At 42.0% G+C, this 22288-nt stretch overlaps 2 protein-coding genes across 4 annotated transcripts in view; one reads left to right on the top strand and one right to left on the bottom strand.

Moving 5' to 3' along the window:
• itga8 (integrin, alpha 8) overlaps positions 1-3325 on the top strand; it is a 37953-nt gene extending 34628 nt beyond the window's left edge. Inside the window, exons 26-30 of the mRNA XM_044207361.1 lie at positions 629-745; positions 881-994; positions 1570-1671; positions 1784-1906; positions 1996-3325. Coding sequence (XP_044063296.1) covers positions 629-745; positions 881-994; positions 1570-1671; positions 1784-1906; positions 1996-2085 — 546 coding nt within the window. The 3' untranslated portion in view covers positions 2086-3325. The remainder of the gene's footprint in view (positions 1-628; positions 746-880; positions 995-1569; positions 1672-1783; positions 1907-1995) is intronic.
• Positions 3326-5994: 2669 nt separating this feature from the next.
• On the bottom strand, positions 5995-22149 carry LOC122881324 (ataxin-1-like). 3 transcript variants are annotated; one of them, XM_044207365.1, is made up of 3 exons: positions 22116-22149; positions 12253-14322; positions 5995-11076 (listed from the first exon to the last, which is right to left on the bottom strand). In XM_044207365.1, the coding sequence occupies exons 2-3, from the start codon at positions 14053-14055 to the stop codon at positions 10381-10383; spliced, it is 2499 nt and encodes an 832-aa protein (XP_044063300.1). In that variant the 5' UTR covers positions 14056-14322; positions 22116-22149; the 3' UTR covers positions 5995-10380. The 3 variants fall into 3 exon arrangements, with proteins under 3 accessions (XP_044063300.1, XP_044063299.1, XP_044063298.1); XM_044207364.1 differs by lacking the exon at positions 22116-22149 and adding an exon at positions 20972-21059; XM_044207363.1 differs by lacking the exon at positions 22116-22149 and adding an exon at positions 18158-18976.
• Positions 22150-22288: the final 139 nt, after the last annotated feature.

The following is a 22288-nucleotide window of genomic DNA, read 5'->3' on the forward strand; positions in this document are numbered from 1 at the left end:
GGAAATAAAATCTCTTCAAATCCTTCTTTCAACAAAACACTTCTGATTGCTAAATGACACTTGGTCCACAGCTGGTGATTTTGTGTTATTTTATTACATCACTTAAAACATCTTTAAAATCTTACTTTACAAGCGTTCTTCAGGTCTGTCTTCAGGTCCACCATCTCCTTCTCATTGGCTGTCTGGGCTGCATCAGAGCCCATGTGCAATACAGACCACACTAAACCACCAATATGTGATAATCAGTATGTTCTGAATAATAACTGTCCTCAAAAGACCCAAACACATGCTGTAGAAGGAATGTTTAAAGATAAAATGGAGGACTGTGAGCTGTGGAGCAACTTAGCATTTTCCTTAGTTTTCTGCATGTCTCATTTGCAAAACATTTGGTTTTATGTTTGAAGGTCAAATATGTAGCCTGATAGACACATTAAAGCTCAGCTCTGACTGTAATGTAAATATGAAATTTTAACTGGCTGAAATACATGAGACAATTCTAATCAAATGTCTACTTTGATCATCTGTTCATTTAATGTTCATTTCATCTGTTAATTTCCAGTTTAGTTGCTAAAATACAAAGGGTAAAATAATCCAGATGTTACCAACTCTCTCTCCTTGTCTGTCTCAGATTTCCTCTCTCCAAGACACACCTGAATTATTGGGTTTCTTGAGGAACACTAGCGCTCCTCCTCACCGCCACAAACGAGCCGTCACAGCCGCTCAGAGTTATAGCGGTAAAACCTTGGTGAGCCTCACATACATGTACATTCTGTCAAAAAAACAAACTAAACCAAATGTACATTAGTGATTCACATGTGTGTAATGTCTCTCTGCTCTCTCTGTTTTCCGTTTCTCCTCCACGCGTCTTGTTTCTCTGCAGAACTGCACCAATATCTCCTGTTTGAAGATCATGTGTGTGGTTGGCCGGTTGGATCGTGGGCAGAGCGCGGTGGTCAAGGTCCGCTCGAGACTCTGGGCGCATACTTTCCTGCAGGTCAGTGTCTTGAACTGCCATCTTGAAATTTTTTGTTGATTATTCGTTTGATGCTTTACTTCCTTCCTAAGTTTATCACTCTTTTTTTTAGGGTTTTTCCTCGATTATTCCTGACCTTGGAAACAGTAGTTTTGAAAATAATTTCACAATAATGCTACCAAATCTCAGAGAAGATTTCTACTTTTAGGTCTGACAGCCGCGAAAAAGTTGTTAGTATTAAGGTGGAAGCCTCCCCATAAACTTCAGATTTCCCAATGGATTCTCTCATTATTAGACATCATCTTTGTGGAACTCACTATAGCTCGAATCAACAGTGCAATGGAAATACAACTGACACCTTGTCCAAGAATTTAAAGACTGGAGGGCCAAATAAGAGCCCTTTTATCAGGCAGTCGATGAATGTCACTATATATGTGGATAAACAAGAGTACCATGCCTGTATAGTTATGGTAAAATTATCCATGTCCAATCTAACCTCGAGTATTGAAAAATAAAAATTTGATCACAAAAAAAAAGAATATGTTTTATTGGTCAAATGGCACCTTTTAAATAATAATGTTATATTTGTCTTACAGCGGCGTAACGACCCCTACATTCTCAACTCTACTGCGTCCTTCATGGTCACAGCCATGCCTTATCGCATCCAACCCTCCACCCTGCCTCAACACACCACCTCGGTAAGATGCAGGCAGTAACAGAAGTATGTGAGTTTGTGTCAGGCGCTAAAGGAGAAAAAGGACCTGTATCAGCACTTACAAACGCCTAACTGTATTTATCTGTGTCCTGCAGATGGGGACCCTGGTGTTATGGGGGACTCCTGATGTGTCGTTTGCTGTTCCACTCTGGGTCATCATCCTGGCCATACTGCTGGGGCTGCTGGTGCTGGCCATGCTAACATTAGCCATGTGGAAGGTATACACATATCATCCACCATCCTTAGCATTCCTTGTGGTAGTTTAATTATCCAATATTTCACTAATGGGTTAATGTGATTCCCTCAGTGTGGTTTCTTTGACCGGGCGCGGCCACCAGCTGACGATGACATCTCCGACCAGGAGCAGCTGACATCTGAACAAACGGGGGATGCCTAAGACGATGTGACATCTCCTGTTTGGAGGACTGTGGTTTGGGAGGTGCACCTTCTGAGTAATTTAAATCAGATCTGAGATCTGTATTCATTGGACTACATTCCTCGGCTGGAGTTCTTCTGCCTCTATGGTAATGAAACTGACTGAAAGGAGAGACTGAAGACTGCAGCGCCACACAGACTGGGACCAAAGAACAAGGTTCACACCAGACAGAGTGGGACCAAAACACACTTAACACGCTCAATCACACACACATGTCCATTGTTTATCCGTTGTGATGAAGCACCAGAACTGAAGACAGAATGGACTTTGTTGTGAAGACAATGTTTTAAATGTTTCTGTAACTGAACATTTTTGTGTCTGTGTAAATGAGGCACAAAGAGACTTGAGATCTATGCACAAGTGCTTTTGTTAGTGTGTGTGTGTGTGTATGTGTGTAGGTACTGTACATATGTGTGTGTGTGTGTTTATTATGTGCCTCTTGTGTCATCCTTTCATTCAGTTATGAAATTCTTTCCCCACCTGATTTAATTTATCCTAGTTTTCTTCGAACTGGGCTGTATACAGATTTAACACACACACATACAGATGCAGCCACGTGCGTAAACACAAAGGCACAAAGTTAATGTGTATATTTATGAATGTATGTGCAATATTTGGGCGTTGCGTGATACTGAAGCTTGTTTACACTGGCATTATTTTATTAGAGCTTAATGGTTCCAATGTTTATGTATATAAATGATTCATTGGTATATTAGATATTAGTATTGCTGAACAACAAAAGCAATTGCTTGGACTGATTTACAATAAAGCCCCACCACATAAGGTTTGAAAATGGAGCAAAGTGAGTAGACAAATAACAAATAACTAACTTATTATTATTGTAACTTAAGAATTTTGTCTTTGAAGATACAGACCATATCTCCACAGCTGAAGCCCTGTCCTGCTAGTTCGAGGTTCGTGTGTTATTTGGATTTTTTTCTAACATGGCTTCAAAAAACTAGCTGCAAAGATAAACAGTCCAATCAAAAACACATTGTAGACAGTCTGAGACTGTACATACTGTGTGTCATTTAACAGTCTTTCATGTTGTCATTTGTTTATCTGATATTAATGTATCATGCACAGGCGGGCGGAACAAAGCGGTCAGGGCATCAACAGCACCCTGACTTTTAACGTCATGTTTGAGTCGTATTTGGTTTTTGTCACAAGTTTTATCACAATAAAGTGTTGTTTGATTATTCATTCTCATCCTTTTCTGTATATTAGGTAACTGAACTTTACATTGTCCTGTCCAACATGATGTTAGAGAGTGAAATCATCAATGCATTTGTTGCAAAAAAAGCATAGACATATAAAATTATTAGAAATTGAAAAATGTCAAAGTAGTAATGATTGCATTTTCTTCTGTGCTGCAGAGTTCCTTACTTACTGTAGCTCCAGACCAAGCGATTCATTAAGGTTAACAAACCCAACTTTTCTGTCTTTTCCTATGTCTTCTTAATACTAATATCACATAGCACTTTTGCACTATGCAGGTTACGTTAAATTTTTAAAACTGAGGATTGAGGACTGAGTGTTCAGCATTTTGTTAAACAAATTATACTACATTTTTATTAAGTTTACTTTGCTCTATTTAAACATGCTTTGATTTTTTTAATGAAAGTACTATACAAGACAAATATAGATAGACTTACATATAGCTGTAACATTTATTTCTAAAATCTTTTCTAGTCAGTCTTATCAAAGTACATCTCAGTGTTCAAGGCTGATGTCTCCACCTCAGAGGAAGCACTCTTGCTCCCCCAGGTGGTGCAGTGTAGAAACAAACCTGCCTGACTGTTTTCTTGAGGACCGGCACAGTGAAGCGTGAAGGAGATTTGTGAGGCAGGACAGAGACCTCTTGTGGTGATGACTTGAACAAAACTTACATACATTTAAGACAAGTAGAAAGATAACTGATTGGACGATTGGAGATATATTTTTGAATGTTGCTGAACTGTGACACCTGTGACACTATAAGTGTGTCCAGGAAAAGTTGCTACAGTTTATTTCTCTAATTCTTCTTCATATGTACAGCCACAAGTTAGTAGCAATATGATTCACCTGCCCTTTACAAGAAAACACAAGTCTGTTAAATAACTTCAGTATATTCCTGCTACAAGATAGTCTGGTCAAGTGAGAATTATGCTTGTGGTAACATAGTCTGTACATCTGTAATGCATGATGGGAGATTGATTTTGTGGAGCTACAAAATGTCTAGTATTAAGTTTTATCAGGTGTGTTTAATGGTGGTGTTTTCAGTTCTGAGAATTAAACTTTCATTGGTAAAGCTCCTGTCATCTCTCCAAATTCATTCTCTGTCTGAGAATGGGACAAAATAATCCATGCTGCACATCTAACCTGAATGTTCCTTAAACAAAACACACCCATACAGTATCTACTTTCATCAACATTAACCAGTTTAAAGGAACACTGATCATTACAAAACTAAAAGCAAAGGACACATACATAGAGTGTTCCCACCGGCTCTTTAAACAATGTGAAGATGGAATTCAGGGCTACATTTAGTGTGCGTAAGGTACAGCTTTGAAGTGAATAGAGAGGGAGAATGATGTCACGTCAAATGAGACCAGAAAAGTCAAATAAAAAATAACTCTGACAATGTCATAAATCCAGTACAGTATAATACATTCTTCTATTCCACAATAAAGCAAGAATGTAAGTAATATCAGTATATCAGATCCCTGGATGTGGTTCAAATCTAGAGCAGGTCCAAGGTCAAGGTGTGCAGCACACAGCAACGTGGAGCTTTCTTGGGACATGAACTGAGGGATGAATCCATGCACATGTAGATCAGACTGTTGCAGATATTAGATTAGTCTTTGATATTTCCATAATTGCATGAATCCAAACATTTGTCATTTATGAGTTATTAAACTGCAAGTGGTATTTTTCTTCATTAGCAGTGCAGCCAGAAAACCAGATCATTTTGAAACACAAAGGAAGTGATTTACATGTAATCTATTCTGTGCGTGTTCTCAACAAATCTGAGGCACAATGGGAAGCCATACTGAACACATTCAGCACGTGATCTTTTAGGCGCACTTCATGTGAAAAAATACTGGGTGACTGAAGCAGTTCAACAATATGTAAAAAATTATGCTGCTCATAGGAAATGTCTTTCTGATGCTGAACTGAACACTGAACTGTTAACCAACAATATGGAGTGACAGGGAGGTGCTTGACCATTCAGACCCCACTCAGGGGCGTAATCAACATTTGTTTTAAAAGATTAATTTCTATGCATTATGTTTATGATATTCATGTTCATCCTGAATTTGTTCTTTTTTCCATTCTGCAGGTTTTATCAAAGAAGATACCTTGTGCAGAAAACCTGTTATATTGTATGTTTCAGAGGAAAGTGATCAGGATATAAAAGGAAATAAGGAGAATTTTTCTTAAGGAAATACAATTAAAAACAAAATTAAAATCTTTAATTTGTTTTTAATTGTTGCTTTGTGATCTAAGGTGCATGACTTTAGTAACCATTTATAAGGATATTCTCTAAAAGATATGGCTATTCATGCTTTATATACTATATAAAAATATATATTTTAGCTAGCAAAACTACAAAAGGAAAAACAGCATAGGTTATTTTGCAGCAAGAAATTCTGCAATCACTCTCCAAATAGTCACTGGTTCAGTCTTGTCATCACTGGTATTCAGAATATGAAAGTTTCTTGTGGGAAATATCAAAGCAGTAGAGAGGAGGTGAAGATATTATCAGGCATATCTCAAGTGGAAACATTCATCACAGTCACACAGCTGACAAACCACATATTCACATACAAGGTATCTCAAAACACACACTTTGTCTTTGTCATCCTCACAAAAAGAGACATGCTGCGCTTTTCTTTAGACTCTTTATTTCTTTGAATATATTTGATCAAATGTAAAATCAAACATTTGAAGTAAAGATTTAACAGTTTCTGACTAGCAAACCTCAAACACCATCAAAATAAGGGAACATTATTGATACTTACTACATACTGTACTTAGGACATACTGTATCTTAGCTGAGATTTATCCAACAAACAGACTCAAATTACAAAATCTTTTTTTTTTAAAGTCTTTTACTCCCGTAATTTCCAGTTGTTTTTTTTAGCTGGTGCAAAAGAAAATATCTTAGGTGAAGCAATATCCTGTATTTCTGTCAAATAAATGAATTAAACTTCACTTCAAAGGTCTGTACATGGGGATCAGTGTGTATCCTCTCCACTGGCAACAAGGTCATACCAACATTATAATGGAAGACTTTGGCTATTTACAAATCACTGAGATGCTGTACTGTTAGTGTACAATTTCTCTCAGACTGCTGTACATTACTTCTGTGTATTAGTTAGACTAAAACACCCCCCCACCCCCACCCCCATATGACAAAGTGCAATTCCATAGATCACCACAGGGCAGTGCTTATACATCATATTCAACATTATTTAGAAAGGCTCTGAAAATTACATATTTTAAGGGGCCCAGCTTGAGTATATTTGTGAGCAAAAGAGGTTACTATTATTATTATTACTGAACCTTTGAACTTAAAGTCCCTACACACCTGTGGGCCACCTTCACAGGTGTTTGCACTTATTCCGCTTGATTAGACCTCTTCTCAGGACTGAGAGGGTGTGTACAGAGTGATTGATTGACAACTCCTTGTTGCACCTGTTGGGGCAGCAGAGCTCCTCCCAACTTCAACCTGAGCTGAGGTCTAATTAACCACAATAACTGTGTGGGTGTGCAGGCCCTTTAAAGGAATATTTCAACATTTTGGGAATAAAAAAAGCTTATTCACTTTCTTGCCGAAACATAGATGGGAAGACTGATACCACTCTCTTGTCTATACGGTAAATATGAAGATACCACCAGCAGCCAGTTATCAAAGCTTAGCACGTTAGCCTATATCTTGTTAGTTTAATCTGTATAAAAACTGGAATGTAATAACAACACCTTGTGGTTTTACAAGGTGGAATGTGCTGGACTATTTCCTTGAGTCTCCACTGGTTGCCTGACAAACTCACAATGATAACAAGACTCCAGGGAAGTTACTACACCCAGCCAAGAAGTTGTCTGGCATATAACCCCTCCGTAAAACCACAGCGTGATGTTTTTACTCCTCATGTTACATGTTAATTAGTGAGCTTCAGACGTGCTGGTAGGTGGATGTTGTTACCTTTGGACAGAGCCAGGCTAGCTGTTTCCCCATGTTTCCAGTCTTTGTGCTAAGCTAAGCTAACCAGTTGCTGGCTGTAGTCTCATATTTACCAACACAAGAGCGGTATCAATCTTCTCACCTAACTCACAGCAAGAAAGCGCATGAGTGTATTTCTCAAAAATTTCAAATTATTCCTTTAAGCATCAATCTTACATTTCATATATTTGCCTGTGCCATGAAGTCATTTCAGGTCTGTATTTGAAAAATAACAATTTCTTAAAGAAAACATACAAACACAGGCCAGGCTCCCGGAGAGAGAAAATGGCTACAGAGACAAACTGATGAAACAGTACCTCTACTTTGTAACAGTGAAAAATATAAGACCACATCATTTTGGAGAAGAACAGTCACTGGGCAGTGTTTAGCCTGAGCAGTCAAACACAAACAGAAGAGAACAGTCTGGGTTTACAATAAACACCTTTCAGGAGTTAGAAAAGGTTCATGGCTATTATGATAAATTGCAGTTCATATTCACACATACTGTATGTTACAGTGTGCAAGTCAAATTTAATTCTGAGGAGGCCAAATTATGTAGATGTTCCTAAAGAACTGTAGCACATTCATGAACATTAGATCAATACCCGAACTGACAAAAACGATAGCAGGAGCACTTGATATTGGTGAGTTAATGGAATGATTGAAGAAGGAGGCGCTGTGGCACATACAGTACATAGGCTACATAAGGGTTCGAATATCTATACACACACTGTACACTCTCTAGGATATTTACTGTACATGATCAACACTAGCTGGCTAGTTAACTCTACAACTCTGTTTCCTTCTCTGTATAGTAGCTCTATCTGTCATCAAAAATAAAGTTGAGATAGTTTACCCGATGTGTGTTTACATTCCCTGCTCTGGTATATAATGTTTTCTCTCAATGATAAAACCTGTAGGACATGATGCTATGAAAAACAGTCAGTTGATTATTCTCATTATATCTAACAGCTGAGGAACAGGGACACCACCACCACCACCACCACCACACTGCCGCTGGACGCTTCATCAAAGTGCTGCTGCTCAGAACGCACACATACACATACACACCACTGTCTGTTTACGCACACATACAGATACACACTGTTCCTGAGTATGAACTGTAGGATATTTATTTTGGCTCTACTCTAAGAAAGAAATGACATGTACACTAAGAGAAAGAAAGCTGTTTTAATCAAAACAGCAGTACTCTGATATAACAGGTATGGACTTAAGAAAGGCATACCATCATTGAGGAAAATAGGTTTTATTTTTATGGTAAAACCCTAAAAAACCATGTGCTGCTCTGAACTAGGTACATATATCTAAGGCCATAGTTTCTGTAAAGAAAGCAACAGGATAGGTCAGAATGGGATGGTACAATTTTTCCATCAATAAGTAGATATTATGCCATGTTTTTTATTTTTTGTCTTATAGTATGTTTGCATTTTAAGTTGCCTCAATCAATATTTTTATATTAACAATGGGTCTGATGTGTAATTTGAAAGGAATTATTACTCTGCAGTTCCTCTCAGCTCTGCAGAGCTATTTAGCATCCTTCAGCTCATTGTTTTGGTTTTATGGCCCTGCATCTTTCTCTCACAGTTGTTTTAAGTGAAAAAGCTCTGATAAACCCATGATAAACTACCTGCCCAGGAGCAAACTGCACACAGACAAAGTTAGCAACTAGGCTGGTGAACATGATGGAGAATTTAGCAACTAAAGGGCCAGATGTTTCCCTCAGCAGTTGGTCGAGACCAAAACAGAGCTAAAAGCGGGATGAACTTATCAGACCGCCTGAACCAAGACACCAAATGAATGTTAACGTTGCTGGATATGAAGTTTGCCGTATTAGATCTAAAAGGTTGGCGAAAAAAATCAATTAAAGCAGTTAGCCAACTTAGCAAACTATGGTTTATATTGCAGTATGAGGACTGAGTCCATACATAAATTGGCTAAAAATTAATTCATAGCTATTAAATTAAAATAACTTAATTTTTTCCTAATTTGAAATGCTGCTCATAGCAGCCAGGGTTAAAGATGGACATTACTTAGCGACACATGCTGTCCTTGAAAGGAATACTTTGAAAATAAAGTATAAAGGTAAATTTCACTGAGGAACTTCATCAGAGGAATGCACCCATGTGCAACTGCTGAAGCAATGGTATCAGATTCTCAGCATACTCGTCATCATTGGTGTAGCAAACAGCACATGTGTGACTTCATGAGTCAGTATCGAGGACAAATTCAGTGATTTACATTCAGGCCTTTTCAGTCTTGATATTTGCAGGTTGTATTGACAACTGAGCTCTCAGCTACAGCCACACAAACACACCTTAATCCTGTGCTCTGTCCGACAGTCACACAGGAAAACACACTCAGGCACATACACATGGAGACAAGTGGCACAAGGCCACCTGTGGTAGCACACACATCTGTAACAGTACGAAACAAAACAAAAAACTTAATAAAATAAAACTCAAAACCTCATAAGATACACAAGGCAGCAGAGATCACAGCCATGATGATTGAGCCTTGTCATTGAAACACCAAAGGTCTCTCTTTGACTCCAACCACTCATAAACGTCACTACAAACCAAATAAACAGTGAAACAAACAAGATGAGAGTCAAAATATTGTTATCCACTTTCTACATGCTGACATCTGGGACTGTGCTTGTTCATGTCATAAGAGGAATGGTTGACTGGTCTGCATCCAACAGATTTAAGCCACGTGACAAAGGAGATCCAAAGCTAATGATATGTGATACGTAAGTCGAATGTCTCTCAGGTGTCTGACTGCAATTCATACTCGACATTCACGCTGCATTCATTTTTGCTTTCAGCATTGATTGCACTGATCTCGTGTGTGATACCACTTATGAAGGTGCTCTACTGTACTTCATCGTAGATATCAGACTTGTGTGAAAGAAAAGAAAACATGTAAATACTGTATAAACTCAGCCTATATTACAGTAGTCTGGATAGAGAGAAAAGAGAGGGGATAAACACAAAGCAAACCACAGGTAATCAAAGTTCCTTTAAGTTCTTTCAACAGTCTACTCTTTTGTTCAAACGCCTTTCACTCCCAGCACTGGAGTGGCCCTCTATGCAGATTTTAACCTCCTGAGGGATAAAGGAGGGTTTGGGCAGAGTCAGAGGAGGCTCCTCCTCAGCTCTCTCAGTCTGGTCTCGCTCTGGAGCTGACCAGCGTCTCTTGCGACCTGTGGGTCTCTCTGGATCCCCACATTGTATTTTGGTAAGAGCAGGCATGTCTGTTTTCACTGATTCCTGTCTTACTTCTTCAGTCCCAGAGACTGCCAGCATTGGTCCAGCTCCGTAGATACCCTCCCCTTGTCCTGGAACTAGTCCCAATCCTGGAGGTAGCTCTAGTCCTGGTCCTGGTCCAGTTACCTGCTCCCTCTCTAGCCTGTCTGCACTGGAAGCCTTCATGAGGAGGCCGCTGTTACTGCCTGCAGCGTTTGGACTCATACTGTTTCTTACAGTGGCATCCACATTGTGACGGGAGTCAGAGGAGTGACCAGTCCTCAGCTTGGTCCCAAAAGTCTGGCTGTCTGTTACTGAACCGTTCCTCAAGCCGCGGAGGGTCAGTGACACGCATACATCACCCACACAGAGCTTAGCGCAGGACAGCTCAAACAGCTGGGTGGTCCGGTCTGGGCAGCAGGACGACCAGCCCTGGCCAAATACAAAGAAGGGATACTCTACCAGGACCTCCACACACACCTGGAGATGAGCACATACACAACAGACATAGTTAGCTTTTAGCTAGATACAGACATATTTGCAAAGGATTTATATTATTCTGTTGGTATCAGTAAAACAACAAGCCGTTTTCACAGCAGACATTTTGACGTGTCACAGTAGGAAATCACAAGTGTAAATAATAAAAGGAATCATGGCTGTACTCATCCAGCTGCTTCAGTTTCAGGGTCCATGTATTGTGCATGCTGGCTCACTGCCACACTTTCATGGCTTACTGGGACACTTAATGGAATGGAGCCATTGTTAATGTTATTATTTACACCTGTACTTTTCCTGCTTTGACAAGTCAAAATGTCTGCTGTGAAAAGGGTCTATTGGTGCAGTCTATTTTAGAGCCTGACCAATATATTGGCACAGCTAATACAATTTTATCACAGATATACCAGTATCGCAGCATATGTCTGTTAATAAATAATAAAAAATTGCATTACAGAAATGCCAAAAATATGTTTGCAGTCATTTTAAAATAATTTCACCATTTGTCCATCAGAGACACTGACAAATTTATTTTTCATAAAAAATTGTCCCACTCAGCACAATTCTTTAATAAACAAATGCAACGGATCCTTATCTAAAATGTATATGTTATGTATTAATGTTAAAAAAACTAAACTAATATTGTTGGTATCAGCCTTAAGAATCCAGTATCAGTCGAGCTCTGTAGCCCTTTACAGACATGGGTCAGCAACATTGCTGGCTTCATTTATCTGTAAAAGTAATAGCTTTTGGTCTTTCAAAGCCAAGTTCTGCATAATTAAATGTTATTTTGGCCTCAGGTACACAAGAGGGAGCAGTGTTGGTACTGATGGAGAACAATGGTCAGTTGGAAAATAATGATATGAAGGAAAAAGAGTGTTCTAAGTTCTCTCAGTTCTGCATTAGAGATGGATTTCAAAGCTTACCTTGCAGCTGAGGGCTTAATTGATGACCATAGTAAGCACAATATTCATTAATACATTTTGTCATCAATTTCACTACCTTTAGACAGAGTATAGAATTCTGGTGACTATTTATTTATGTGCGCATTGCTATCTGCCACAATGGCATTTTGTTACTATCACTGGGGGACGCCAAAGACTTTGGCTTTAAAAATTAAACTCATAATCATACAAGAATGATGAATGAGGAATAACTTACCTGGGCTTTGAGCTCTCCCACAGAAAACTGTATGACCACAGCATTAGGACTTTGCCCACTGTCAATACGCTCAACAGTGCTGGAGTCAATCTTCAGCTCACTGCTAATCTCAGCACTCTGGATGAAGTCCTCCGTCTTGAGGTCCTCCACACGCTTAAGCTCCCCATCGGCCAGCTGGATGATGGAGCCTCGCATGAAGAACGGAGGAAGCGCCACAGGGGAAGAGGAAGAGGAGATGGAGGGGGAGGCTTGAATGGAAACAGGGGCAGGAGTGGGGACAGGAGCAGGAGTTGGGGAGGGAGCTGACACCACTGCAGGAGCAGGGTTTGAAGGCAGGGCTGGCAGCACTGGTGCCTGTGCGGCGGCAGGGGGTGGTTGATTTCCATCTGGCCCAAGCGCCTCACACTTGGACAGGGCTGTGGCCAGATAGGCATGTGGCATGGCGGTGGATATTTGAGGGGTAGTGTTGGCAGTTATAGCGCCGATAGAACGACTAACCTCAATTTCTGTGCCGTTATTGGTGCCACTGACTGGTATGAGGAGGGACTGGCCACTCGGGATGACCAGGTGCTGAGGCAGTGTCGCATGGTAGCTGACAGCATGCTGGTTTGCACTGGTGATATAGCCAATGATGGGTGGCTGTGTGGAGGAATAGAGACTGGCTGGCAGCTCCTCAGAGGGTAGAGTGGTCTGGATGACTGTGTGAGGAGCAACAGACTTAACCACCTCTGAGGAAGAGAGGGAGGTGAAAGAGGAAGATCTGGACATTGGTTTCCCCAGGCAGATACCTCCTTTCTCAGTCTGGACTAAGGAGATCTTATTTGAGCCAGCTTCACGTTCAGTTCCATGGTTGGGCTGGGCCACCAGCACCAAGGAGGTCTGGAGTCCTGCAGGGTTTTGGCCATAGTCTGCAGGTAGGAGGATATGTCTGGCCTCATAGCTCTGGACCTGATGATGGTTCGCTGGATGACTGGGAGTTTTAGTCTGTTTGACCATCTCAAATTCCCCATTCAGCACACCCTTAGCATGCCCCTCTGGTTTCTTTCCCACTGAACCATCTGCATATTGAACCAACAGCTGGGAGGGAGCGAGGGTAAGCGTTTGAGGGAGGACGGCTGTGTGAGGGTGGAGCTGGAGGTGGGCCGTCTGTGAAGTAACGGCATTTCCGCTGACAGTCAGAGGTGTTCTGCTGTCCAGATGGATGTACTGGCTGGTGACTTGGGGAGAGCTTGGAAGTGACACAGGAGCCAGTTCTGTGGGAGAGAGGCCAATTTGAAACTGCTGCTCCCCTTTGGTGTTGGGGGAGATGAGGGCAGTGGTGTAACCATCCAGGTGGGGACGCTGTCCTATGGCAGAGCTGTTTGGTGCAGAGCCAGCATTAGTGGAGATGATGTGAGAGGAGATGTAGCCGGCATACGGCCCAGAGCTGATGAACTGAACGTTGGGTCCCAGCTGAGCAAACTGGATAGTCCCTGCCTGCTGGGGAAGGGCTGTGGGGTAAACTGCAGGCAGAGAGGCCAGGGGCACCGCAGACAGAGGAGTGGTTGAGGAGGGGATAGAGGTGGAAGGAGAAGAGGAAGAAGCGGAGGATATGGGACATCTTGGGCTCTCTGCATCCCTGGATTTGCAGCGTTCACTGGCTACACTTGCCAGCCACGCTAGGTTCTCTGTGTGAGGACTGTCAGTAACCACTGCAGCTGGAGGTGTTGCTGTGGCGACTGCCACTGGCCTCTGCTCCAGAGCCAGGATCTCACGCTTTTTAGGAGGCAAGCATCCATTACTCCGCTCCTGGTTGGATTTCATTGTGCCAGCGTGGTCTTAATATTACCAGGTAGTACTTCTAAGTTCTTCTGGGTCTGTCTTTCGCTCTCTCCTCCACTTGATGGTTATGTGCAGGGGCCGGCCTCTCTGTGTGCTGTGTGGCTCTGGCTCTCTTTGCGTTCACTGGTAGACAGATCCAGGCCTCAGACCAGAGAAGATAGAGTCACTCCAGCTCACAAAATGAGCTCCATAGACTTCATGAGGAATCATCTCTGACCGATCCACCTCTTCCTTGATGTCGGCAGGAATCTAATGGCAGAGAGAAGCTAACATCAAATTTTATTCAAAAGTCCAAATCATATGATTTTAAAGCCCTCTAGGACCACTTCTGACTTTTGGCTATATAAATAAACTTGACTTGACTTGATATTCAATTCTCATTAGTCTAATTGCACTGTAGAACTAGCTCAGTAAGCACAGCCTGTGTTCATGAACCATATTCACAAAATGTTTCTGCAGGGCTGCAAATGCAAAACAGCAAACATCAAAATACTTCAATCTTAAAAATGTCCCTGCTTTCATGTTTTAAGGTGTTGTTCTTTGTTTTGCCACAAGGCGGTACCTGGTATAACTACTGCATCGGATATGTGTTTGTCTAACGCATTTGAACACAACATGTAGGCCTGTGTATGTGTTGCTCCTAGATCAACCTCTAAAGATGCCCCTCAAGGACCTACATAGACTAATCAGTCATAACTAAACCAGCCTTTCCATGAGCAATGATGAATGACACACAGGAAAGTATAGTTCAATGTTGTGTCACTATTTACATAACGTGGAAAAGGCTCTTTCATGTTTTCAACACCAGGCAGGAGTTTCCTGAACTCCGGTGTTTGTGTGTCTGGGTGTGTGCGCACTTATGTGTACAGGGAAAGTGTGTGTGTGTAGCTGTTGGCTGTTGTCTTGCTTCAGGCTCTAGGGTAAGAAAGCAGAGCAGAGTGAAAGGATAACAGCACAGAGTAACCGCCTCAGAGGAGCTTATGCTTTTGTCTTTGTTTTAACACTCCCCGCCTTGTATTGAGTCAGTGGGGCTACTGTAAATATAACATCCACCTTCAGACAGGAACTCTGGGTCAGTGGGCACATCAGAAAAATGAAGTGAAAACAATATGGCTGATATTTGATTATGGAACATTCTGCGAGAATCGTAAATGGGCCTTTGTTGCTATCACTGTGCTTCAAAATATTTTAACAATGGCTTTCCGCTGTACCCGGTTCAAGTGGTGTTTCAAAGTTCAAGGGAATACATACAAAGTGGACAACAAACAATGAATGAGTATGCCCTCTTAGAGTTTGGTTTAGTGAGAGGCAGACTGAAGGCTCCGTTAAATGAGTACTGAAACTCATAAGCTCTTTATTCACAGCTAGAAATGGGGAGGTTACTGGAACTAATGATGTATAGACGGTGGGTTAATGAGAGGTACCTAACTATGTCAACAAGCCACAGCATTAGCTAGCCATTATCGATGATTGACTGCAGGGCTACCCCAACATACAGTCTCATATACTGTAGATTCATATGTATGCATGCTCACATAGCTAAAACATGCACACACAAGAAAACAAAAAATATGCAGTGCATCCATTAATTCAACAACATCACCATGTAGCCTTTTGCTTCGCAAGAGCTCTTTTTTTCAGTTTCTTTTTCAGATTGACTGTTCTTTTCCTGCAAGCTTATCTGAGGGTCAATGCACAGGACTCTGAGTTGTTCATTAGCCAGAGGCACCACAGAGATGGAGTGTGTGGCACACACTCACATGTCCATCCATTCATTTTCCTCCCCCTACATTTCATTCAGACAAGCCGGGCTATTTGATGGTGCTAAATTGTATTTTCATATTACAGAGGAGGTTGACTACAGCAGGCAGCCACAGACATGTTACATAAAGACAGGGGGGAAAAAAACACAGAAGGCGACCTTGGTCAGTTTCCATTTAGATGCATCTACCACTAATGCTGGTTCTGACAAGGTCAGTGCATCCGAAAGCAGCAAAAACCTCCATGCAATTCATCTAACCATACAGCCTGGTAGATCCACCAGATGTAACAAAGGAGGAGAGCAGCAGAACTGGAGCGAAACACAAACAGAAAGAGGGGAGTGAGGGGGAGGAGAGGGAGAAAGGCAATGTAAGATGACAGAACTGTGTAGAAGGAGGAAAGGGAGTAAAGGGGGGGGGGAGAAAGAAGATTAGGAATGAGAAAGAGGGAGAGAGAATGGGGTATGGGGAGAAGACAGAGTGCTGCCTCTCCTGACCCACATTGAGCAGCGCCTGCAGCATCAGAGCGCCATAGCCCCCGCCTCGCTGAGAGATCCCCGCTCAGCAACACAGCCGCCGCTACAGCCTGAGCTACACTATGCAGCATCGCTCAGTGGCAACAACCCCACCTCAGCAACACTGTGTCAACACTGTAATGACATCACATCTGAAGCACAAGTACCTCCTATGATTACAGCAGCACTGGAAGACAAAGCCAGCATGCTCTGACTTCCAAATGCCACAAAAACACACTATTACTGTCAAAAGACCACAGATACAGGATACTCTTAAAGAAGGTGTCTCTCCTTTCCTCATATGACCTGTACACAGCACTCTTTACACATGGTCACACACACACACACATACACACACACACAGCTCAGCAGCCAAAAGCCTCTCTAGATTTTCCAGCGTCAGCCTATTATTAGAACACTGACACCAACAAACATACGGCCTTTGTGATACTATGGAGAACAAAGGCGAGCTTTCAAGACATGACTGTGACACCGAGCCAGACAGCACGGGAGCCCTGAGTCAGTCCCCTGGCCCAGGACTGTCACCTCTGAGACATGTTTGGAGGGATGACAACAGAGAGAGGGGGGGGACAAGCCACTCTCTGTTCCGCTCATCACACTGATGCTTTTCAGCTCAGAGTGATAGAACCAGCCTTGCATGTGATCCTCTTTCATACTCCTACGTAAAAAGCTGCACAAATCAGAGAAATAGGTTTGTGTAACGGTGTGTGTCTGCCGTCACTGTGCGCACTGGAGAGTTGTTGTTTTCATTCAACCTCCTCTCTGTTGTCTCCAGGTGAGAGGCCCACCAGCAGAGTTACATCTCCTCTCTTACGCAGCAGTCGCCAGCAGCGCCAGTCCCCCCACCTCCACTCCTTCCGCCTGAGCCCTGAGTCTTCGCTTGTGCTCCCAGACCCACTATTTACTCCTCACATTGATCCACGGCTTCATAGCAATAACATTTCTCTGCAGCAGGATGATGCAGGGAGGCGATAGAAAAGCAACAAAATTATTTAGTGACAGTGTGCTGAGATGTTTATTCTATGCAAAGGATTCATACAAAAAGCTAATGCAATGACCCTGGGGTGATAAACCTGTTATCAATACTGCTATACATCATGTTTCACCCGCTAGACCAGTCATAGATACACAGTGAGTATCCTGTACAGCAAATGGCTATATATAGAAAACAAAAACATCATTATCAGTCTGAGTTCTGGCATGAAACAGAGGGGGAGGTACTGTGGAAGACAATATGTACGTGCGTGTATGTATGATTCGCTGCATTTAAATAGGACCTCCCCTAAAGCCCCTTACAAACGTAGAGGCTTTAACCACAGAGCAGATCAATACAGTATACTGTTTTTTTCTAAAACCCAAAAGAGCCATTTTACTGCCCCTTCTCTGTACAACCATGGTGCCTGTGCCTTTAAGAGGCGGACCTACTGTGTGGCAGACTAAAGCAGACAGTAAAAACAGGCAGTGAGTTCAGGCTGTTTGTCTTCACAATGACTCCAGAGTTCTGCATCACAGCTCGACACACACCAATCACACAGTATACAAGCAGAGATGTGTATGCAGGCGTCCCTCTTAGCGAGCACCTTTACAACCAAACAGGGTCAATGCTGTAGAATCCTACAACTGTGACTCTGGACAAATGCTGTGACTGTAGCCTCTGGGGGCTTCAGAATGACAGTGAGAGCACATGAGTGTAGTAGCAGGGAAGAAAATACTACTGTGCCACAAATCAAGAAGAAAAGAGACAACCCCCCCTCCCCTCTTCTGGTTAGAGTACTAAGAATAGCTCACCAGTCTCTCCACAGCCACTGCTTGCAGAGCATGTCCAAGGATTCTTCCTGCCTCTCAGTGTGTGTGTGTGTGTGTATGTGTGTTGGGAGACGTGTTTCCTAGGACTCCTCTTCCTGAATCTCTCCTTTGTGCCGCTCTCCCCTCCTGAAGCCTGTTCTGTAGCTGCTCCAGCTCTGCCTTCCTCTCTGGACTCTCCGGTTTTGGAGGCTACGCTGCGCCTGCAGCGGGCTGACGGTAAAAGTTCCCCACTGCTGAAGCTAACACCAAGTCCTGTGTTCAAGGCTGCTCCAACGTGTGTTATGCAAGGCCACCAGACCGCCAGCTCCCTCTCTGCCTGGCTGCTTCTCTCTCTCTGTTTCTGCCTCTCTCCCTTTCCCTCTCTACCTCCCTCCTCTTTCTTTCTCTCTCTCAGTACTCCACTGACACAGCTCCTCCCCCCAGCCAGCCTCATCAGCCGCATCAGGTATTCATTCAAAAAAACACACTCTACTTGGCTTAGCGCCCAGACTACACTCACACAGAGAGTGAAGGAGGGGGAGCGAGCAACAGACAGAGGGTGGGGGGGGAGCTGGAGATTCAGAAAGGCTCTGGTCAGACAGACATACTGCATGAATGTGAATAACTGTGGGATATTCACATTGGCATATACATGCAGAGACACTAACACATATGCACAAACACAGAGGATTAAATTGTTCAGTATGTTAGCACGTCAAAGCTGTTTTAATGCACTGCTTCGTTCTTGTTCATTTTCATATGCATTTTCCCTGTAGAGACAAATCTCTTCCTAATCTGCCCAGTGAGCTGCCCTACAATTAGAGCCTCTATTCAGCTGCAAAGTGACTCAGAGTAACCCCCCCGCAGGTCTCCCCAGGCCTCCCCCATCTCTTCCCCAGAGATATTTCCCTCAGTGCAGGCAGGCAGTGCTGATAAACACCCTACCGCCCAGCCACTTGGCACTGGGGCCCTCCTCACCCGAGGGCCTTTTCCTTATCCTGTTCAGCACACAGCAGAGAGAGCCAGGCTGCAGACAGGCACTTCACCACCAGGCCAGCCAGCTATCTGCTCTTCTGCAGGGGGGACAAGCAGGGTGTCCCCTCCACCTAGACTGCAGACTGGGGAAAACACAGAGAATGCAACAAATCTCACAATGCTGCTACTTCAACAAGCCTAGTGAATAGCATTACACCTACAAAGGCTCTATGGTGGGGGGGTGGGGGTTCCTAAACTTTCTCACGACTGCATCCTAAAACAAGAGGTGTAATGTGCAGTAGCAACTAAATTCCATACAGAAATATTCATAATTATTCCTTGAATTATAAACAAACCACCTCAATAAAGTATTATTTAGAAGAGTTCTTTCTTTATCCCTTCACCCATCTGGCCCTAAACTGGGCCCAACCCCTGTGACTGTCACAAACACACATATTGTAGTGAAGTGATAAGATGTGTTTCCCCTGCTGTTGAATCTTAGAAAAAAACAAGTGCATACTGTATGTCTTCCTTGCCAAGGGGGCTACAGCCTCATCTTCTGACTGTGACTCAAATTCCTTCAAAGAAGCAGCCAAGCCAATGTAAACCTCAGGAACTACACAATCCACCTAGCAACGGAATTGAAAGAAACAAGACAGGACCCCATCGTGAAGCATCTACAAGAGATTGTGGTTTCCTTGACTTGAAATTGCTCACTGTACATTCAAGGTCAAAATTATTGTTAGCCAAGTGAGCTGAAATAAGCTTTCCTGTGAGAATTCACAAATCCAGCTGGAGTTGCATGGAGCAAAATGCTCACTGCACTAGATCAAGAGTGAGACTGCATGAAGTCACAACTGTCAAATCTTGCTGTTTGTGGCTCGATCAAGGATTTCCCCTGCATTTCTGCACAGGGAAAGTTGGTAATGCATTGGATTACGGCCTGCAACGTACAGCGTAATTCTTCCCAAATTATAGTGTAATTACTTGTACTAATGTTGTACTAGTACAGTACATACTGATATATAAATGTCAATACAGGGGAACAAGATGTGAAGTTAGGGAATAAGATGCTAGTTCACCATTAGAAGAGACATGCTGAGTTTGAAAGTTATGAAATGACTCATAGCTTTATATTTATATTTTAATTTTGATATTGTGCAATGACTTTCAATACAGTTTTTCAATGACTGTAATGTTAGTGTCCTTTACTGTTCGTGACAGTAATACAGTGACAGGACATAAAATGAATCATCCTCATACACCTGTCTCGGCTGTTAGATGGACACTCCTGGCTTTCAGTTCAGTTGTATTTACTGAGAAAACTCATCATTACTGTACTCCATAACAACTGTGAACAGCACGCTGTGTAACAACAGTGTCAGTCCACATAAACTGTTCCACCTCAAGCTGAAGTACAATGCTGTACCCCATAAGCAGCCCTACTTTACAACACTTACAGTAACACAGAGGCTCTAGGCCTACAATATGCTCCTGACAATACTCTTTTCCATGGATATTAATAAAGTAATAGCACTTGCAGCAGTAGCACGCTACCTCAACATCTTAACAAATCAACATTGCATTATGCTTACATTCCTCCAGTTTTAAACACACAGATGTCTCTACACACTGCCTCTCAGTGCTCTCTTTTTCTCACACACTCATAAACAGTAGCCTTCAGCAGAAAACACAATGAAAACTCAAGTGAGCTCCAGTTGCTGCAGGTTGTAACATTGCATGACCTTTACTGCAAAGCAAAACACAAGTTCCATTTTAGGTTTTGGGGGAACTTTTTCAACCACAACCTCCTCACACATCTGAAGAGATGAATCATATTACCTTGAAACTGTTCGATGTCTGGCAAACAATTATCCAAGCATCATTACCCACATTCTGCTCTGCATCCTCACCATACACTCACTGGGGCTAAGTGAGCCTCCTCTATGCAGCAGACATGTCCAGACATGTAACACCGATCTTCATACACACTGGACAGGGAAGCATGTATGATTAACAGTCACATATGGGAAATAGCAAGCTGTTCCCCATGATGTGCTATTGTTTGCATTAATAGACTCATTCATACTTTTTCCAAACATTTCCAGGAACACTTCAAATCAATTAGCAAAAATACTGAACAGTTTGGGTCAGAGCTTAGAGTTGGTAATAGCTTTATACATTAAAACAGTGGTGGAAGAAATACTCAGATTCTTTTAAGTAAAAGTACACCACAATGTAAAAATACTCTATTACAAGTGAAAGTCCTGAATTCAAAATGTGCTCAAAGCATCAAAAGTAATACTTTTACTTTTAATGCTTTAGGTTTAGTTTGATAATTACATAATAACTGCAAACATCTGTGTGGGTATGCAAGGCCTTAAAGAATGCATTATATTTTAAGTTGATCATATGTTTTGTAAGTAAAATAAAAGTGATGAGTAACTATAGCTGTTAAATAAATGTAATAGAGTAGAAAGTACAATATTTCCCTATGAGAGTAGAAGTAGTGGAGTAGAAGTCTAAAGCTGCAAATACTTGAAAATACTCAAGTACAAATACCTCAAAATTGTACTTAATACAGTACTTGAATAAATGTACTTAACCTAGTTACTTTTCACTACTGCATTATGAAGAATCTGTGGCATAGCACAAAAATCTTCATCAAACGATTAATCGATTAATCAATCTGCAGATTAATGTTTAATGAAAAAAATGGTTAGTTGCAGCCCTACTGTATTACATACAGTAATAAAAGAAAATCGATCCACCAAAGCTGATCCATTCTCTGTGGCTGCTTCTGAAACTGAAGGCAATGCTGCTTAATTTACCGGCAAGCTTAACTATTACAATATTAGCTTGCTAGCCATGTTACATACCAATATTAAACCATTGTGAAACACTGCAAGCAAGTTGTGTTGACACTCTGTCTTTACTTTCTCTTTTGGTAGCCTGACCTTTCTTTTTTTTAAATGATATAACTCACCTGAAGTCCTCAACGTTAGCATCCGCGAGATGAGGACGAACTATGTTAGTCAGGAGTGGACTAAACCATGCGCACCTTTTAGAGGGGGGAAGGACCCCTGAGAGGCTTTAATACGGTTTTAGAAACCTGAAATTGTCTGTCAAACTATTTATTGAGCCAACAGTAATAGTTGA

Source organism: Siniperca chuatsi, linkage group LG9 (assembly GCF_020085105.1).
Source record: "Siniperca chuatsi isolate FFG_IHB_CAS linkage group LG9, ASM2008510v1, whole genome shotgun sequence".
NCBI classification, from domain to species: domain Eukaryota; kingdom Metazoa; phylum Chordata; class Actinopteri; order Centrarchiformes; family Sinipercidae; genus Siniperca; species Siniperca chuatsi.